The following is a 19270-nucleotide window of genomic DNA, read 5'->3' as shown; positions in this document are numbered from 1 at the left end:
CCCTGCCTCGCCTCCCAGTGAGTTTCTCTTACAGTTGGTCGCCGCCAGCCCCAGCGGTGGGAACTGAGGATGCAAAAACCTCCCAGACGCAGAAAATACCGCTTTCGGGACGTGCTTGGGTTTGAGTAGCCGTGACGTGCAGGCGCACCGCGGCCCTGGCTGGAGCTCCGTGGAGCCCCCCTCCCGCCAGCCTCTCCCCCGCCCTTCCGCCGGGACTCCCTCCTCTCCCACCCCGCGGCTCCCCTCGCCGTCTCTCTCACACACCCGCCCGCGCCCCCGGCAGGCAGAACTCCAGGAAGTCGCAGCGGCCGCGCCGCGCGAGCCGAGCCTCTGGCGGGAGGCTGGGCGCACCGCAGCTGCGCGTAAGAGGGGCGCGCGGCATCCGGGACGCGCGCGCACAGGAGCACGCGGGAGGCCGCCACGCGGACGCGCTCCCGGGACACGCGCACCCCCCCCCCCCCGCCGCGCGCGCCCAAGGGAGAGCGAGCACCGCGCGCCGGCGCGCACACCCGAGACAGAGCTTTACTATCTCGCTCCCTCTCGCGCCTCCCTCCTCGCTGGGCATTCAAACAGCTTTCCGACATCACCAGCCAAGGATTTTTCCCCCCTCTCCTTAGTCGCCGTCCGTCCATCAGTACCTGCAGGGGGGAGGAGGAGGAGGGAGGAAAGCGGAAAGAGGAAAAAGCATAAGCTTGAGCCTTCCGATCCGACCACGAATACTCCTGTAATAAACCCACCGCCCCAACAAATCTGCCATAGCAGCCGCCGCCGCCGGTCACTTCTCGTCTCAGCGCTTTCTTTGCTTCTTGGCTAATTGGTTTGTTGGGGGTAGCTTTTATGAAACAAATCTTCGCTCTTAAGCCACTTATATTTTGGGGGGTTCCTTAGAGTCTCCCTTGGTGGGGCTTCTCCCTCCCTTTAGCCCTCCTCGGTTTGGAGGTTGGATTCAGTTGGATACGGCGCAAGGTTCTGGGCTCCTGGTGGCTTTTTTTTTTTTTCTCTCTTTCATCGACCCCCCTTTGGCTCCCACCCCCCACCTTTTGCTTTTCGTATGTGTGCGTTTTTAAAAATAAATCCTGATTTTGGAAGCTGAGCCGGGGAAAATGGGCAACGGTGATTGGGACCGAAGGGGAGTCTCTCCGTCACTGTTGCTGGGACGCGTGCCTGTGCTGGTGTCTTAGAGCAAGAGCCTCCCTGAGCTTTCGGAGTGGAAGGTAAGGAAGGGGGTCCAGGGGTCACCTTTTCTCTGCCGGGGGTCGCCACCGTGGAGCTTTGGGCTTAATGTTTGAGAAGGGAGGAAAATGAAAGGAAAGGCTGTTGCTGGCGGATGGGGAGGCTGTGAGCAGATCCGACTGTCTGCATCTACTTAAACACCGCAGTTGAAAAGTTAGAGAAGTCTGGTTTTCAAGAGATGTGCTGGGTCAGAAGGAATAAGCAGAGAGACCTAGAAAATCTGGCAGTTTTGTGTGATTGGGGTAATTTTATGAGGTGAAAAATTTTAGGTTAAAAGGAAGTTAAGAGAAGGCAGTGGGTCTTCTATTGGGGGAAAAAATCTGTGGAGTGATGGCGCCGTCTATGTTCGACTAAACTAAAGTGTCACCCAGAAAATCAGTTTTGAGAATAGCTAAACTCAATGCTGGTTTGCTTCTCAGCAAGAGATAAATAAATAAATAAATAAAACATCCTTGACACCTCCATGGCCAGCCTTTCCCCCCGCCCCCACCCCCTCTTTAAGAGGGAAATACGGCTTTTTGAACGGGCCCTGCAGTCCAGAGGGGGGTGAGGGTAATGATTTATTTTTTATTATTTAGAACAAAACAAGACTCTGTACTCCAGACTGATTAAAGATAAAGAGCATTATATTGAGTGCGCTCTCTTGAGCAGGCATTAAAGTGAATTCAGGGTTATTTCCTCACTCTTTCTGATCATTGATGAGCACGGCATTGCAGACATGCCCTGTCAAATAAATGGAAGCAAAAGTACCAATTTCACTAGGAAAAGACATACGACCTCTTTTTGAGTTCCTGATTATAAAATGAAGTCCCCTTTCATGGATGGAATTCCTAATTTAGACACTTATTGTCACATTGGCTCTCAACGCCTACACTCTATCCTGAAGAACACTGCGCAGACCTGCATTGCCTGCAAAGTGCAACACCAAAAAAAAAAAAAAAAAGGGAAATTATTTCCAGAATTTCTTACAACTTTCTCTGTGTTTTTTTTTAACCTTTAAGTGCTCATTGGCTTTATTTTCTCATGAAGAAAATGCATTATTCATTGAGCTATTTGCTTGAAACAGAGAACACTGTTTTGATGGTCCCAGCAGTTCTGATGTTATTTTAAACTGCTGCTATATAGAGATTTAGAGTTGGGGCTGTGTTTGCCTATATCAAGACATAGAATTTGAATTATAATCTGGAAAATGCAGGTCTATCTTCAGGGACTTCGGTCACTGGATTTGGTGTGCATGCGTTGGTGTGTGTTATGCAATGGGAAGGAAGAGGGTTTTATCCTTTGGTTCAGAGAAGACCCAGGCAAAGGCATGAAAACTCTTAACTATCTATATGTCTGTATGTCTGTCTCTGTTTACAGAACAGTGGAAGAGACTGCAGCCTAAAGACTTTTAAAATTAACTTGGCATCACTTTTATCAGCTCAAAGGCTAAACAAACAAACAAACAAAAAGCAGTGTCATTTATTCTAAGAAATAACTTCTTAAAGGTTAAAGCTGAAAAATATTCAAGTTATTTTTGGATAACAACTTACAGAGGTAAATATAACTAAGGACTACTTTATTATCCAAAGCCAGGGTTAAAATTAAAAAAGAAAGAAAAGAAAAGAGGAGCTTTGGAGTTGTTGTTGGAAAGGGAGAAATTCAATAATTGAAATCTGCTAGGAACAAAAATGCTAATGTATTTTATTACCATGTGTAAGCCTTAAATTACAGTTGATAAGATAATTTTTCAAAAATTAAAAGACTGAAACCAGCTCAATTACTATGGTTCTGGATTTTTTTTTTAACTGATATCACCTTTGGATACAGATACTAATACAGTGATCCACTTCATGTATCCCAAAAGGGCATGTCACATTGAAATGACTGCCTTAAATCCTGGTTCTCAGTGGTGATGTTGAACAAGTCTCCCCTATGTATTTATCCATCTATGGCCTTTCTCAAATGATGATTTTAAAATTAACTAATCCACATGAATGCCCATGTTTTTTGCAAAGGAATTTCTGAGCAGTTCACATGGTGGCCCCTGCAAAGGCAAGTGGGGCATTTGGGAGATGATGTTCCATCTGTAATAAATTATCATTTGTGCTTTTAAAATTGTGGCCATAATTTATCATCATTACTTTTCACATTTAAGAGAAGAGAAATAATGTGATGACAGCTGTTCGCAGATTATCAGATTAGATTTTGTATGATGGTGTTTACCGCAGGCAGAGGACAGAGAGAGAAAAGGTTGTATAGACTATAGACTGATTAATACTATTTCGACAATTAACATTTACATTGTGACATTTTAAAACTCCATGTTTTCCCTTTTCATTCGATAGAATGATAATGGACGTGGAGGATATCCTAGTAGATAAGTTAGGACATTCCTATTAATAATCTATTAAATGTTATTTTTAAATTGAATGTTGCAAATTTGACCATTGTGAATGGCCACATGAGGGCGCTGTTCACACAGCAACAGATAATTTTCCTGTGTTATAAAATAAAAATTACCTGCCCTTCTTTTAAAAAGGGCTTTTTACTGAAATCTTGAAAACAGCTGGCTGTAATATTGAAAGGAGTTTATTTTCTCAATGCACGTAGACTCCTACTTGCATTTTACTTTCATTGCCATTTTTACAGGCCAAATGACATAGGATGAAGGCTGTTCGTAACCTGCTGATTTATATATTTTCCACCTATCTCCTGGTTATGTTTGGATTTAATGCTGCCCAAGACTTCTGGTGTTCAACTTTGGTGAAGGGAGTCATTTATGGATCGTATTCTGTAAGTGAAATGTTTCCTAAAAACTTTACAAACTGCACTTGGACGCTGGAAAATCCAGATCCAACCAAATATAGCATTTACCTGAAATTTTCCAAAAAGGACCTTAGCTGCTCTAACTTTTCACTCCTGGCTTATCAGTTTGATCATTTTTCCCATGAAAAAATAAAGGATCTTTTAAGAAAGAATCATTCTATAATGCAACTCTGCAATTCCAAGAATGCTTTCGTTTTTCTACAGTATGATAAAAATTTTATTCAAATACGTCGGGTATTTCCAACTGATTTCCCAGGATTACAGAAAAAAAGGCAAGAAGATCAGAAATCTTTTTTTGAGTTTTTGGTATTGAACAAGGTCAGCCCAAGCCAGTTTGGTTGCCATGTATTATGTACTTGGTTGGAGAGCTGCTTAAAATCAGAAAATGGGAGAACAGAATCATGTGGGATCATGTATACAAAATGCACCTGCCCTCAGCATTTGGGAGAGTGGGGGATCGACGACCAGTCGCTGGTTTTGTTAAATAACGTGGTGTTACCCCTGAATGAGCAGACAGAGGGCTGCCTGACCCAGGAGCTGCAAACCACCCAAGTCTGCAATCTTACCAGGGAGGCCAAGCGACCACCCAAAGAAGGTAAGTGGCGAAAGGAGAGGGGAAGGTGAGTGGGGAAGCACTTCTGGGGGATGGAGTTAAAACGTGCTGTTTCAACACACAGGCCTAATTATTTATCCTTTATTGTCACTTTTGGATTCATTTGATTTGTGCTATTCACTGATAAAGGTCTCTTGAACTAGTTTTAGGTTTCAAGGTTTTAGAGATAGGGCGGTGAGGACTGGATAGCTCAGCAGCATGCGCTGTAAGTGCGGGTGGAATTTTCAGGAGAAAGATGCAGAAACCTAGAGCCAGCTTGCACTAGATATTGGTGAGGAGGGAGAGGGGTGTCTTTATTCAAGCTGCAGCCCCTCGTGGTGACACACACACGCTCCACCTGTGAAATGGATTTATAGACATCTCTCTTCTGCTCCAGTCCAGCAAAACATCCACTTTACTTCCTCTCTCCTATCCCCACGGAGTCCTTACCTCTCACTCCCCACCCATTTCCAGGTTTGATCTTGGGGCATCTTGACTGAAAGGTGGTGCAAACTCAATAGCTTGCCTGTTTGGACCAAATGACTTACTGACACATGAAGGCAGGGGTACCTCCCCTTCTCTCCTGGTCTGGAATTTTATTTGAGGTGCTTGCGCAAAAATCTCGCATGCTTGCTCTTTCTTGGGTCAGAAAGAACTCACTAGAAGTGCAAACTCTCCAGGTCTTTTGGTTCTGGAGTCACCTGAGGACGGGGTGGAGGGGTGCAATGAAAACACATACTGATCCTTTAAGACCCCATCCGCCTCTTGAGAGTGAATTTTTGCCTTTGTCTTCTTAGTCCCCCGTTGATGTACACTAAGAGAGGGAACGTCTCAGAGCTAGCTGGGGGGAAGTAGGGGGAGGAAGTGCAACGGAAATGCGGAAGAAAAAGAAAGTACAGGAATGATTTATAGTTTTCACCCAATCCCCAGTGGGGGAGCTACCGGAGGATTTGAGATTGTGATTATGTTTAATAATGCAAGAAAGCGTGACATATTTTGAGAAAACGACTTTTGTTGTTTCGAAGGTTGATGGATGTTGTGTTCCACTCCTTTAAGGACACTGCTGATACATATTAGTTCTTGCTTCCCAATCCTGCAACCAGAGAATGTGTTGATTTCTTATGCAGGAAATGTTTTCTGATCGCCACAAAGATCCCAGTCTGTGGAAAGGGACAGCCAAACTCCAGTCGCCAAGCTCCAGTCCCTCTTTCCTTTTCCTCAACCAACAGAAGTTGTCTTTGTGGCCAATATAAAATTGACACGTTGCTGGAGAATTTTCTTTAAGGGTAGCCAAGGCTTTGTAAGGGGAAGTGGAGGGATGGAGAACCTAAATAGCCTAATGCTATTTCTCTGCTGGCTGCAATTTAAGGGATGGGAATTATGGAAGAGCAATGGTAGGAGAGGAAAAGACCTGTTAGAAAATGAATGCAGACTCATGGCAGTGAGAGAGGGGTGAAAACCTTAAAGATTTCTGCAGGTCAGTGTTTCACTATCAGCTGTGACTGAAGACAACAAAGTGGTTTTAAATTACAGGAGTTATTTTCTGTAGTAAAAAATCCCAGAGAAGCATTTGCAACTGCAGGGATGGTATTTAACACCATTTAAAACTAATTAGTGTCCCCTAGAATAAGAAGCTACAGTACACACAAAAAATGTGATGTTACAACCTGGCTAATAAACAATTAACATAGGAAGCTGGTTTTTGTTTGTTTTACTGTTGTTTTAATACAATTTAGAAAACCTGTTTCTTCAATGGTTAAATTTCTGTCGTAAAATTGAGTAATGATGACAGTGGAGAGTGAATTCAGTGTCAGGACTCTTTTATATGAAAGGTAGTAAGTGACAAAAACAAAGTTGTTGTGTGCACATTAAGCATGATTTTCAAAGATTTTTTTATCACGATCCCGAGATGTGGGTTAAGATAATGCTGGGATTTACAGAAGCTACTAGATAGCCATTTGTTTTGTAAGTGAAGACAAATAAGAGTGATTTTAGACAGCAGATGTATAAACCATGGGAGACAAATTGTATGTTGTCATTAATTCACTGGCAAAATGAAAAAGAAATACCTTCACTGACAAATATACTTACATTTAAAGTGCAGTATGATGTTAATAGAGTTGAACTAGAAAAAGTTTGTATCACACGGGAGCAACATATGCTATGTCAGTAAAAGTGCATAGTCTCTATTCTGTACATTCTGAATTTGTGTTCTTTGTTTAGGTATTCTGAGTTCAGAAAGGCAAGGATAAGTAATTACTGATGACACAATTATAGTTGATGCATTTAAGTAATTCTTACAAAATACATGTACCACTCTTTACCCCAGTTAAATAATCTCTTTTTAGCTAGGCTACATTGTAGGAAAGGAATGTGAAAATTTATTGACCTTTGATTTAATCAAATTTAAGCAAAGTATATTCTATCTTCAATATTTGATATTAATGATATATAAAATACTGATAAATAATTATTTAATACCATTTCAAATAAACTACCATATAATGACATAGAGCTTGAGGTTAATCATTACATATAGTTGTGCTACTCATATCTCATTTTATTCCAGAGTGTCATTTTATATGATAACATGAAATTCCAGCTTTTAAAATTAGGTTTTAAAAATTCCACTTATATTTTATATTACTTGGTGTTTTCCATTTCCTATTAAGAAAGATTGTCTCTTAAGTCAGCAGAGGAATAAATACGAGATTACTCTCCTTTGACTCCTATTTTATTCACTAATAAATACTGACTCAGAAGGCCTGCCTTGAGTAGAAATATCTTCAACATGTATTACACCATAGAAGTGGCACAAATTCGAAGAGTCTTTACGCTTAGTAGATGTGATTCCAGATTGTTTTGTGTAATACTGATGGTGATGGCAAAGATATATCAAATGTTGAATATTGTGAGTGTGTCCACTGGTATTATGAAATAATATTTGGTATTTAGTATGAAAAACAATAGACTCTCAGGACTAGGATGCCTACTTTGAGACAGGATTTATGCTAGAACCTTCTTTAATAATATATTCATGTACTGAAAAATTTCATAGCCAGAAAACAACAGCAAGAAAACTATTGCTGTTTTTAGTGACACCAACAATTACAGATGTTATCTTGAGTATATCATACAAAGTAAATTATTTGACTAATGCTTCATTAAAGTATTACATTTGAGTACATTTTTAAAATTTCTTGTTTAAGATCATATTTGACATATTTGGGGGTATCATGTAATTATAGAAACTTAGTTATTTCCCTAATTTTTATATGAAATTGTGAAAGCCAATTAAGTTAACAAAATGAGGCCTTTTTTTTTTTCCAAATAAAAATGTCTTATTTCAGACAGCTTTTTAAAAACCTCTTAACATATAATGGCTATAACTTAAAAAAAAACTCAAATAACATTATGGTTTACCAGCTTTTAGGTACAAGTCTGGAGAAAGACTGGTATTTATTAACAAAGTCAGCTTTAATTGTCCTGAGGTCTTTACTATGGTTTATAGGACTCTTTTGCTGAAGATAATTCTGGACTATATAGCTGAGATATAAAATGTGGAATAAAAATATCTTATTTCTTACCACTTCATTTATAATAAATGATTAAAACAGTTTTGGCAGAAAAATTCCACACCAGGATATCTAAATCACGTAATAAGCCTTAATGGAATCTTTGTTTCTTACTGACATCAATGGCGCTACTTATGTGAAAGGAAATTGGGATCTCTGTATAGATTCCAGGAAATCTGAACACACACACTCATTTGTCTCTCTACTCTGCCTTTGCTAATCCTTGATATTCTACTCCCCAAAGGAAGTCTCACCATAGGCCTGTGTAGACTTTAGCTTATGCCTGCGTGTGTATGTGTTGGCATTTTTAGGCACATATTTGCAATCTAAAGAGATTTTTTGTTTTGTTTTTGGGTAGGGAGAATGGCAAGGAAGAGAAGTGGCTTGAGTAACTATGTGATGCTACATAGCAGTTATATAGGTCTGCAAAGTTTTGAAAACCATTTGAAACTTTTAATTGTGTAAGAGTGTGTGTGTGCGTGTGTGTGTGTGTGTGTGTGTGTTGTGGAGAGGAAGGGGCGGTAACATTGGTTTAAAAACATCTTTTCTCTGGTATTTTTATTATTATGCAAACATTTATTTCTTTACTGATTAGGAATCTACTGAGTACTTGATGTTTTGTGCATGGAATTCTTAATGAGTATAATCCTGGGGACCAGAAAAAGGAATTTGGGTTGGAAACTTTAAGAAGGATTTCCGTATTTCATGTGTGTATGGTTGAAAATATGAATGAACAAAGCAAAATTGAAACAAAAGAATACTGTTAATAATGAAGTTGTTGAGTGTAGAAGGTGTAGTAGCTCTCTAGAATGAGACCTACATACATTAAGCATAGATTTCTTACAACCTATTATTGTAACTGAAATAAATTTTCACTGAGGTATTTTTCATTATGTTTGAAACTGCTTATAATGTTTCTTTGTGAAGTAGAATTTTATTTAAGTATTACATTTACACTTGAAACAGTTACAATTTTTCTATATATTTTTCATTATATGATGTCATTATATGGTATTTAATGTATCTAGTACCCAACCCTTTAAATTTTATTTTTGTACATTAAAGTACATTAATATAAAATATTCTCTTCAAATCAGTGCAGTTTTGGAAACTTTGTTTTTATTCTTATTTTTGGCTATAAACCATAGAGACTTGATAATCAATCATGATTTAGAGTGCCATTTAATTATTTGAACTTGACTATGAATTTAGAGCATTTAACAAAGGATCATAAAGCCATAGAGATATGTGTCTATTTTGTATTAGATGAAGAACAGGTAACAGCTCAATACCTTTGTGTTGATGAAGGCATGACTAATAATACACAACTTAGATCAAGATATTGGTGTGTGCATCATCCTGGGCCTGGAAAGCTGTCCTTTGAATATCATTGCTGATCGGCAGCAAAGCTATTTAAGTTAAATGATTTCCGACTATTTTAATCTTTGCTGGATTCTGCAAAATGAGGTTTATGTTTTGAGATCTATTTTGAAAAGAAATTATCTTGAAATGCTAGTCCATATTTAACCACTTGGAAAAAAGGATGACTTTGCTGGAATTTCATTCAGTGAATTCTGATAAGTTATTAGAGACCAATGATCCCGAATATCTGCACACAATGCTTACATAATTAGATACTGAAAAAAACAAAAAAATCAAAAATGATTAGCATTAATTTGAGAATTCTGATTTTTTCATAAGGTAAAATTTAAAAATATCATCTATGAGATTCTGTGAAATGCCACAGGCTCTACATTCATTTATCTTTCAGCTATCCTCTAGGAATTTTGTGCACTTGCAGAGAATGACCTAGCTACATGGCTGTAAAAGTTTAATAAAGTATTTCTAGTGTTTATGGAAAGTTCAATACATAACAATTGCAGTAAATACATGAGCATGTAGCTGATTAACTCAAAATTAACTGAATATGAATAGGAGCCTTCCTGAAATCTTAAATGTTTGCTGATGTGCATTTTTCCTATAACCAATCCCTATCACACAATGATGATGCCTGGGGCATGTTATAAAATATGAAGGTAAAATGGTTACTGTTTGGTTTCTGTTTCTATCATGTAAAATGAAATAATTTACCTGCTAACTTAATCCTGGATAAATATTTTCTCAAATTATTTCTACTAAAAAAACAAGTTTATTTGGGGAGTGAGAGTTTTTTTTTTTTTTTTTTTTTTTTTTTTTTTTTTTTTTTCCGAAAGAGAACAAATATGGGCATGAGAAAGACATTAGAATGCTGATGGATCCTGATTGCAATATTTAGGATGTAGCAAATGCACTCAGATGTTAATGCTTAAAAAGCATTAAGAACATTGTGGAGTCAACCACGGAAGATTATCTAGGTAGAATTACTTTTTAACAACAGATATGTTAAGGTAATAGAAATATCACAGAAACATTTGCTTTCCTGGGTGGTTCATCCTACATGAGTAGTGCACAATATTCATTTCATGACATTTCTCCTGGTGTTCCTTCTTTTTAAGGCAATTTTTAAAATTTTGATAAAATTTTTTTTAAATTTCTGTGTTTATGTACCTAAACACTAATAATTTGTTCTCCAATAAGATGCATTTTTAAAGAGAATCTTCACATATCACCCTTAAGAAAATAAAGAACTAAAGCATTTAAATAAAGACTTCATAAATACAAAGAATATAATAACACCTATCATTCAGGAAATGCTTTCTAGTTTGCAAAGTTCTATTGCACGTATTGTTTTGTATGGGCAATAACTGTGTCAGGTACATATTATCTGCCCCATTGACGTGTCAATTATGCAGAATACTCTGAAAATCATGGTCTTTCTTTTTAAATAATTTTACTACAAATCAGATCAAATGAAAAGCTAAACAATTTCAGAGCTATAAATTTTCTCACTCCCTCTTATGTCTGGAGTACTTTTGAAACTGAATCACAAATATTCAGAATTATAAAGATCTTTCAACACTATTTAGTCCAAATATTACCTGATTAATGGAACTCTAATCTACAAATATATAATGGGACCATCATTTCAGATGAGCATAACTCTTTTGGAATATACATTCAGCAGCATCTCTATAAAATAAAAGATGAACTGTCTAATTGACTGTCTAAATGACTATTTGATAAATCTAATCATTAAAATTACCTGATATTTATTCAGGACAATAATCAGAGTATACCTTGACATACTACTTAATGTAGACTAGTGTCTACAAATTAAAGCTTTCATTCATTAGATTTTTTGTTCTATTTTGTATACATAATTTAAACAAATGTGAGGTAGGTCTCAAAAAAAGATTGATTTTCAGTCTAAGATTATTAAATTTAAAGAGCATGTATTTCAAGTTCAGAGTCTGTATAGATTTACTAAGATGATCTATCTTCGATTTTTACTTTATCATCATTGTCTGGGGAAATCTATGTTTTGGAGAAATAATGTCGTGCATTCTTGGTTACCTTGTGATATATCGAGAAATAGCATTGATGGTGAGAAATGAGCAAAGTCAGGGTGTCTCTTTTTCTGGGCCTTTGCCCTTGCATTGCTGTGGGTTGGCTGCATGCCCCTGTCCTCTGAAGGTTACAGCTTCTGTCAGGTGACCTCCCTCTTTGATGCTCTGGTGACCATGTGCCTTACTCCTTTAAGCCTATGGGCAGTAATGGCTCCCCACTGTTTCTAGCTCTGGGCACTGAACTATCTTTCCTTACTTACTCAAAGCACTATTCATGCTGTTGTACTTGCTTCTCAAAATACCTTGAGAACAATAGGTTTCTTACTGGGACCCTGACTAACACCGAGGTGTATAGTTGAGTTAGTGAGGTGATTTCAGAGCATATATAAAATAAATCGGAAATCAGTGTTTTATATTGTGGTCCTTCCATTTAATGTACTAAAGGTCTTATGTAATAATTATCCCTTTTGCAGATGGGTGCACAGAGTAGCGCAAGTGTACAGAGAAATAAATAACAATGAAGTAATGAAAATTAAAATATCAATATGTGTTTGTCTTAATAATTATTCTTTGAGTTTAGGCCCTCTAGGTTTTTTTTCTGTATTTCTCTGTTGGTTTTTTTTCTATTGCATCACAATTTTAAAAAATTACATAATACACATACATTCATATACATCATACATAATATTTATTTTCAGTATTGATGAGAAAATGGAACATTTGCACTGCCCTAGATATTCAAAGAAATTTGTGTGAGCTAACAAAAACAAATTACTTCAAGGCTCCCATATAAAACGTAAAAATTCCTGACAGATTAAGAATTTAGTCTAATTTTATATCATTTTAAAAATGGAAAGATGAAAATAAAGATAGAATTTTGGTTCCTGTTCAAGTTTCATTTTGCCTGTTGATCTCTCTGTCTCAAAACAAAAACAAAACACATACACAAAATGTACTTTTGTGTATCTTCTTCATTTTATTCCAAAAAACAATCAAGGCAACTAAGTTTGCCTTTATAACTTCATAAGGAAAATTACAGCTTTTTACTTTTCCTTTTTGTTTGTCCATTTGTTGCTTTTCACATCAAGAAAGGAGCCTGAGAGGAAAAGAAGTAACTGAAAAAAAAATTAAAAGGCTGACTTTTCTTCTAGACTTCTATTGAAACAGCTTTATGATTTTTTTTGAATAAGCAATACAAAACAAATATTTTATGTCTGCTGGATGTTTTTGGAAATACTTCTTATGTTTACTACTTATAATAATTGTAATGTAAAAGGAGGGCAACTTGGGAAGACAAAAATCTGTTTACTTTATATACTCTTTCCACATAAATCTGGCAAACTTTCAAAGATCTGCCTCTGCACTGTAGACTGAGAAATGTCAGTTTATTTTGGCTTCCAAGAGAGGTCAGCTTCCTTTACAGATATGTCAGCCTGTGGTCAGTTCTCTTTGGCTGGCCTTGGTTTTTGCAACTTAAAGGGCAAACTGTATATTTTTTAAGTGGTGCTTGAGAAATTAGCCAATTGCAATGGCCATTTTATTTTTCAGCAGGCTTTGCTTTCAAATATGATGAAGTAAACAGCCGTGGAGCAGCATCATTTCACATCCAAGAAAGAGAACATTTTAATACTTTAGCTTGTAGTATATTAAAAATCTACTCTTTTAAAAACATATGAGTTCTTTCTGTTTAGTGGTTTCCCTGGAATTTTCTAATGATCATACTTTGGTGTTCAATTGGTAATAAAGGGTCACAAATGAATTCTAGGTATAATAAATATTACATGTGCTTGCCTCTGGCCTCTGTGTTCTGAGACCACAGAAACCACAGATATGGAGCAGTGGGAGTTTAGGAGAACAGAAGTTGATCCACTAAATAAAGAACTGATTTAGGCAAAAGAAATAAGTAAATGGTAGGATGTGCATTAATACAACATTATCTCCCCTTAGCAGTGGAACCTTTTTTTCTAAATGGAAGCCAATATATAAGAGCCTTTTAAAAACAGAGCTGCTTTGGATGAAGTGGGCAGAAAGCCTAAAGCCGTGCCTAATCAGTCTCTCCTTTCTTCCTATATTGGTAGGAGAGACAACTCTTGAAAAACCACTGCAGAACTATAAATCAGAGTCTCCATATGAAGCCACATACAAGAAATTAATGTTTTAAACTTCCTTCCATTGAAAACTAGTATTTTCAATTTTATGATTACCAAGTACATATAAGGACTGTCAGTTTGTTCCTACTGTGTTTTGCTTAGAACAAAATTAATAATTTATCTGGGATCCTATGGCCTACATATCTATCTGTGCTTAATTTTTTTCCATGCTCTGCTCTTTCCCACACAACCCAATAATTGAGTTTGCCTGAGTCCAACTCCCACCCCTTATGCAAGTCTTCAGCTTTCTCTATGGTGCTTCTCAGGTATCTTCAATGCCTGCTGGGTAGTGTCCCATAAGCATTCTCTGTCACTTCTCCACCATGCCTCACCCTGTCTGGTAGGCATTTGCAATCTCCTGCCAGGACTCAGTGTCTCTGCTTTTGCTTAGCACAGACCTTAGTGTCATGAAGCCAAGCTGTCTTTAAGCCAGCAGTGAGACTCCCGCTTTCCCACTCTGTGTCACACCTGTGAAATAACAGATCTGCTCATGACCTACCTCTTGCTCCTGGAACATAAACACTTTCTTCAGACTCTGTCCGGAGCCAGTTTGTCCTGAGGCCCCCTGTTGGACATCAAGAAAGGCACCCCATTTCTCCATCTTTCTCTCTGGTCATCTGAACTCCAGACCTCTTCCACCCTGGGCTCCCAAACAAAAATCCTCCTGCAGATTAAGCTTACTCCAATCATATGTTTTTCTCACATACTAGTTTACTTAGATAAAGATGAATATTTATTGAGAATCCTTTAAAATTTTTAAGTACAATTGATAAATATTCAGAAGCCTTAATTTTAAATCTTTATAAATGTAATACATTTGGGTGGTATTCATTCTGCCTCTCCTTTATTGTTTTGATAATCCTCAGATATGTCAGTTTCAAACTCAAGTTTCTTGGAATAAGCTGAGGTTATTAGAGCAATAATAATTTGCTTAATTCCTTTGGTGTTTACACATAATGAATATCCTTAACCGAAGACATGTTAATAACAACAAAAAGCTTATTAGCATTGACATTTCTTAGATATCAGTAGATAATTGAGATGTCATGAATGTTTTTTGCCAAATTGTTACAGACTCCTACCATTCTGGGTTTATGTAGGAATTGTGTTACTGGCCTACTGGTCGTTGTTTGGGTTATATGATTGGCTCTGGCTAAAGAGTTGTGAGCAAAAGTGACATTGCTGACTTCTGTTCTGAGTCATTTTATTGCTGGAGTAAGACCATGAAAGTGTCTTTGTTTCTAGCATGGATACCTGTACCTAAAGAGAAGGGGCTCCTCTCTCAGCTGAGTTCTTAAGTGACTAAAATGAGAAGAACCTCTGCTCTAAGCCTTTGCCTGTCTATGATAACTGTGAGGCATGACAAAGAAATAACTTCCTTTTTTGAGACGCTGAGAAGTTAGGGGTTGGTGTTGTCATTACAGCCTAAGCTACCCTATTCTGACATATCTATAATGTCCAGTTGAGGTGGACTGGGGAGCAGTTGTGGTGTGCTAAAACATGATTAGTTACATTGATGATGTGTTCTGTAATCCAGGTGTAATAAGGTGATGGGCATGTCAGTAAATAATATTTTGGGGGAAGAACGTATGCACATATTCCACATTGTACTCTAAGGTATCTGCATATATTGCTAGCAAAGCACTCTAGAACCCATTTTAGGTATGATTTATCAAAATGATCTTGTTTTAGCCTACTTAAAATTAATAAATACTAAAATAAGTACAGTAATTCTATATTTTTATAGGAGACTATTCTTTCAACATTTATTTAAAGATACTCGAGTTTTTCTTTATTTTAAAACTACATTAGAGAGAAGGTTCTGTGGTCCTTTGCTGAACCATGATTGTTACAGAACTAAGAGAAAAACATTTATTCTAGCATGGTGGTTTTGCTGAAGGGTAAGAACTTGACCTGCTCTCTTTTTGTCCTTCCTTTCCTTCCTTCTCTTGTATTCTTTCGTCTTTTCTCTCTTCTATTTCTCTCACAACCCCTTCCTCCCTCTCTTCCTCCTTTGTTCTTTTACTCCTTTTTTTGATACACAGGCTATAATTTATAAATGTTGGTCTATAGGTTAGACATTGAAATAATTTGTACGGAATCTGTTATTAATATACATGTAGGTGTTTGGTAAACAAATATTTCTACAATAGGTCATGAGGAACTTGTAATCACTTAGTAAGCACTGCTTCATTAATCTTAACAATTTTCTTGTGAGGTTAATTGTGTAGCAATAATTAACTTCCCCTTTGAGTAGGTGGGCTTTTGTCGCTTTGAGAAGTATTCTTACCTCCCCTGAGAGGCGGGAGAGGAAAAGTAGGCTGTTATAAACTTTAAGTAAGTCTCCGTGAGTTACTTAGTGGGGAGGAAATAATTCTTCCCAATGTGAGTGGTATGCTGGCAAGCTTTGTTCAACGGGGCTATGCCTTCCATTTAATTTCCTGGCTTTCTTATTCTCAAGAAGTTTGGATTATGATATGCTCATTAATTATAAAAGAGACTTCAGTAGTCAGAGAATAGTACACATAGGCCATTGAGCAACTAAGTAATTAAAACAAAATGAAAAAATAAACACTTTCTGCTTTTTTTTTCTTCTTATGTATTGTGAAGAAATTCCAGGGATGGAGTGAATTGTCAGTTTAGTTCCCACATTTGTATATCTGATTTGTCACACACACATCCACATATACACTTATATGTGAATATATGGCATTAAATGCTCACAAGCACTATATGCATATATTATTTGAAAAGATAATCATTTTTCAATAGTTTGAGAATATATTCCCTGTTAAACTGAATTTACTAACTAAATATTTACTAAATATACTCTTAACCAGGGTGATTTATGAGATCATAGGAATAACAAAGAATAAAAATACCTTCTGCAAAGGAAGCTTTAAATTTTAATTTGATTTGTTTGAAAATTCACATGAAGTCTTTGTAATTAATACATTTAGATCAGTATTCTATGAATCTTTCTGCATGTCAGAAATTAAAGTTTTATTTAGGATTTAAGAGTAAATCATTTGCCAAGTAGGTTTCTAAAAGTGAAAACAAATGTCAGTTTCAAAAGAGAACAATTTAGTTTTACATTTCTGAGGAAGTCACATATATTATATATTCATAAATTAACAGTCTCACATTCTTTTTGATCATTGATTGTTTCTTGGCAGTTTGTTACATACTAGATTCTACACATCTCACAGCTATAAATTCAGTACCAGAATTTAGGGAGATAATTTTAATGCAAAACAAAGATTGTTGCAAGAGACAACATGTCATAGTGTTTAAGGGTCAGACTCCCTGGGTTCCAGTTCCAATTTCCAGCTCTGTGGCATTGAGACTTTTACACAGTTCTCTAAACATCAGGGTTTTGTTTTGTTTTGTTTGTTTTTGTTTCTGTTTTCTGTGAAGTGGTGATGATTTTGGTGAAATAATTGGAAGACCGAATGAGGTAATGCATGTAAAATACTTAGCATAATGTTTGGACTGTGTAGTAAAGGCTCAATAAATTTTAAATTCCATTAACTGGGTAATCCTGGAACCTTTTACTGCAATTAGATTTCTTTATTACAACAAATAAAATTTTGATTCATAATAAAAAGTAATCAATTTCTTTAATTGACCTCAGAGAAATTAAAATGCCTCCTGGACTGTTAAGTCCTCAGAAATGTATTGCATCTTTAAATCTTTATTTCCTCTGAATACTCATGCACATGAGAAAATATGTCTGAGTTAAGATGTCTATTCTCCTTTAGTCCTCATTTCAAATATCAACCACTGTTTACAGTATCACCACTTTTTCCTTTTAAAATGGACTAGTCAGTTTTATTTAGAGATTGTTCGACAGAGGGTGATTGCCCCAAATGATGGTTTCCTGAAGACCAGGATATACTAACCAAGAAAAGGCAAGTATATTTTGGGCACCTAAGTAACTTCTTCTTCTGAGTATTTTTCTATAAATATAGATGTCCGTTTGGACTAGTCCTTTCTCAATCATATTGAAGTTTAAATATATTTACTTTAATTGGTTAAATCAAGTTAAAAATCTCTATTCTGATTTTTTCCTAAGGGTTGGTATGCATGTTAAAAGGAACCAGAGTATAATTTATGTCTTGGCCTGTATTGAATGCCTTTTTCCTCCTGAGCAGAGTCAATTGAAAAATATCTTACTTGCTGCCTCCTTTTTTAACATTTATTCTTAGGCTTAATGTAGGAAAATAGCAATAAAATATAAATCCATATTCTAGTTTTTAAAAGATCATACTGTTTTATTTTCAATTTTATGAAACTTTTACTTTTAGATATTACAAATAAGAGAATTAGAAATGTGACATTAGATTTTTAACTCTCTGTAGTCCTTTGTATTTAGAAGAGAATTTGCGTTAGAAAACCACCTTCTGTATGAGATTTTGACATTACTGTGTGAGCAAATTCAGGCAAGTCACATAATCTTTTAGAGAGAGCTTCAGTTTGCTCAGTTATAAAGATCAAAATAATCATCTGTAACACACTGGATTGTATGGAAAGTATAATATACATGAAATCTATTTAGAAAAATGAAAACCAGCATGCAAAAATGTTGTTATAATTATTATTGCCAACATAAACTTGTAAATTTGTTCACATTTATTAGTTTAGTTCATTGGCCTGTATGTATGTGAAATAATGGTCCAGTCCTTTGATGATAAATATCACAAATTGTTGGATAGATTTGCTGGGTTTGACATTTTAAATTAAGACTCTGATCTTCTGTTAGGAAAACATTTATTTATTTGGTTTTTCTTTTTACTTTCTATATCAGCGGAAGCAATGAGTTTTGGCTTGATAGTCACATACTTCAGAGTTCCACTCCCAACCCTGCTTTCCACTAGCTTTGTGACCTTTGGCAGTTTGCTTCATAGTCTGGTTCATAGAAAATATGAACCATATTTTCTGCATCTGCAAAATAGAAATCATATCTATTCCTTCTTAATATAGTCTGTACAAAAAGCAGTTATTAAGATTAATGCACAAATAATGTAGAAGTGGGAAGTTCTCTTAATTCAGGTTTTTTAAGTAATCTACAACGTTAAGTTTTAGGCTGCCCACAGAAAATGAAGTATAATGACTTCAATTTTATTCAATTTCAGTTTTACTCATCTGTAGATGAAGATCAGAAATATAATGAGTTACTTTATAACAGGCTTCCACTCTTACATCAATCAGACAAGCAGCCTGAAAATAAACACATCCTTCTGTCCTTGTGTTTCCTGGGAAAGTCAAGAGTTAGCATTAAAGGAAAATAAGTACAAATGAAGATTTATCAAAAAATTTCCCCAAGTGCTAAAAACAAAAATGGTCTGGGAGATATTGTAGTTTTACAGAACTATTTGTTTTCTGTAGGGAGCAAAGGCTATATATAAATAAGCCTAGGTCTCAGTGCCATGTCATGTAATTAAGAATTAAATGTATTAGTCTTTA

General features: G+C 36.4%; 2 protein-coding genes across 4 annotated transcripts in view; both read left to right on the top strand.

Annotated features, from left to right (window-relative positions):
* The first annotated feature begins 1103 nt into the window (after positions 1–1103).
* On the top strand, positions 1104–1181 carry LOC129470011 (uncharacterized). Its single transcript, XM_055257330.1, has one exon. The coding sequence runs from the start codon at positions 1104–1106 to the stop codon at positions 1179–1181; it is 78 nt and encodes a 25-aa protein (XP_055113305.1).
* Positions 1182–3879: 2698 nt separating this feature from the next.
* The window catches only part of ADGRB3 (adhesion G protein-coupled receptor B3), a 758270-nt gene continuing 742879 nt past the window's right edge, over positions 3880–19270 (top strand). For 2 of the 3 annotated variants that reach the window (XM_063618730.1, XM_055257305.2), the window contains exon 1: positions 3880–4636. In XM_063618730.1, the coding sequence (XP_063474800.1) occupies positions 3880–4636 (757 nt within the window). The remainder of the gene's footprint in view (positions 4637–19270) is intronic. The other variant, XM_063618736.1, reaches the window with a different exon arrangement.

Source organism: Symphalangus syndactylus, chromosome 2, assembly GCF_028878055.3.
Source record: "Symphalangus syndactylus isolate Jambi chromosome 2, NHGRI_mSymSyn1-v2.1_pri, whole genome shotgun sequence".
Lineage (NCBI taxonomy): Eukaryota > Metazoa > Chordata > Mammalia > Primates > Hylobatidae > Symphalangus > Symphalangus syndactylus.
The sequence above is the reverse complement of the archived record's forward strand: the minus strand, read 5'-3'. Positions and strand labels throughout refer to the sequence as shown.

What these genes read in the sequence shown, in the direction of transcription:
- LOC129470011 (XM_055257330.1), top strand. Translation starts at nt 1,104, where the DNA reads ATGGGCAACGGTGATTGGGACCGAAGGGGAGTCTCTCCGTCACTGTTG.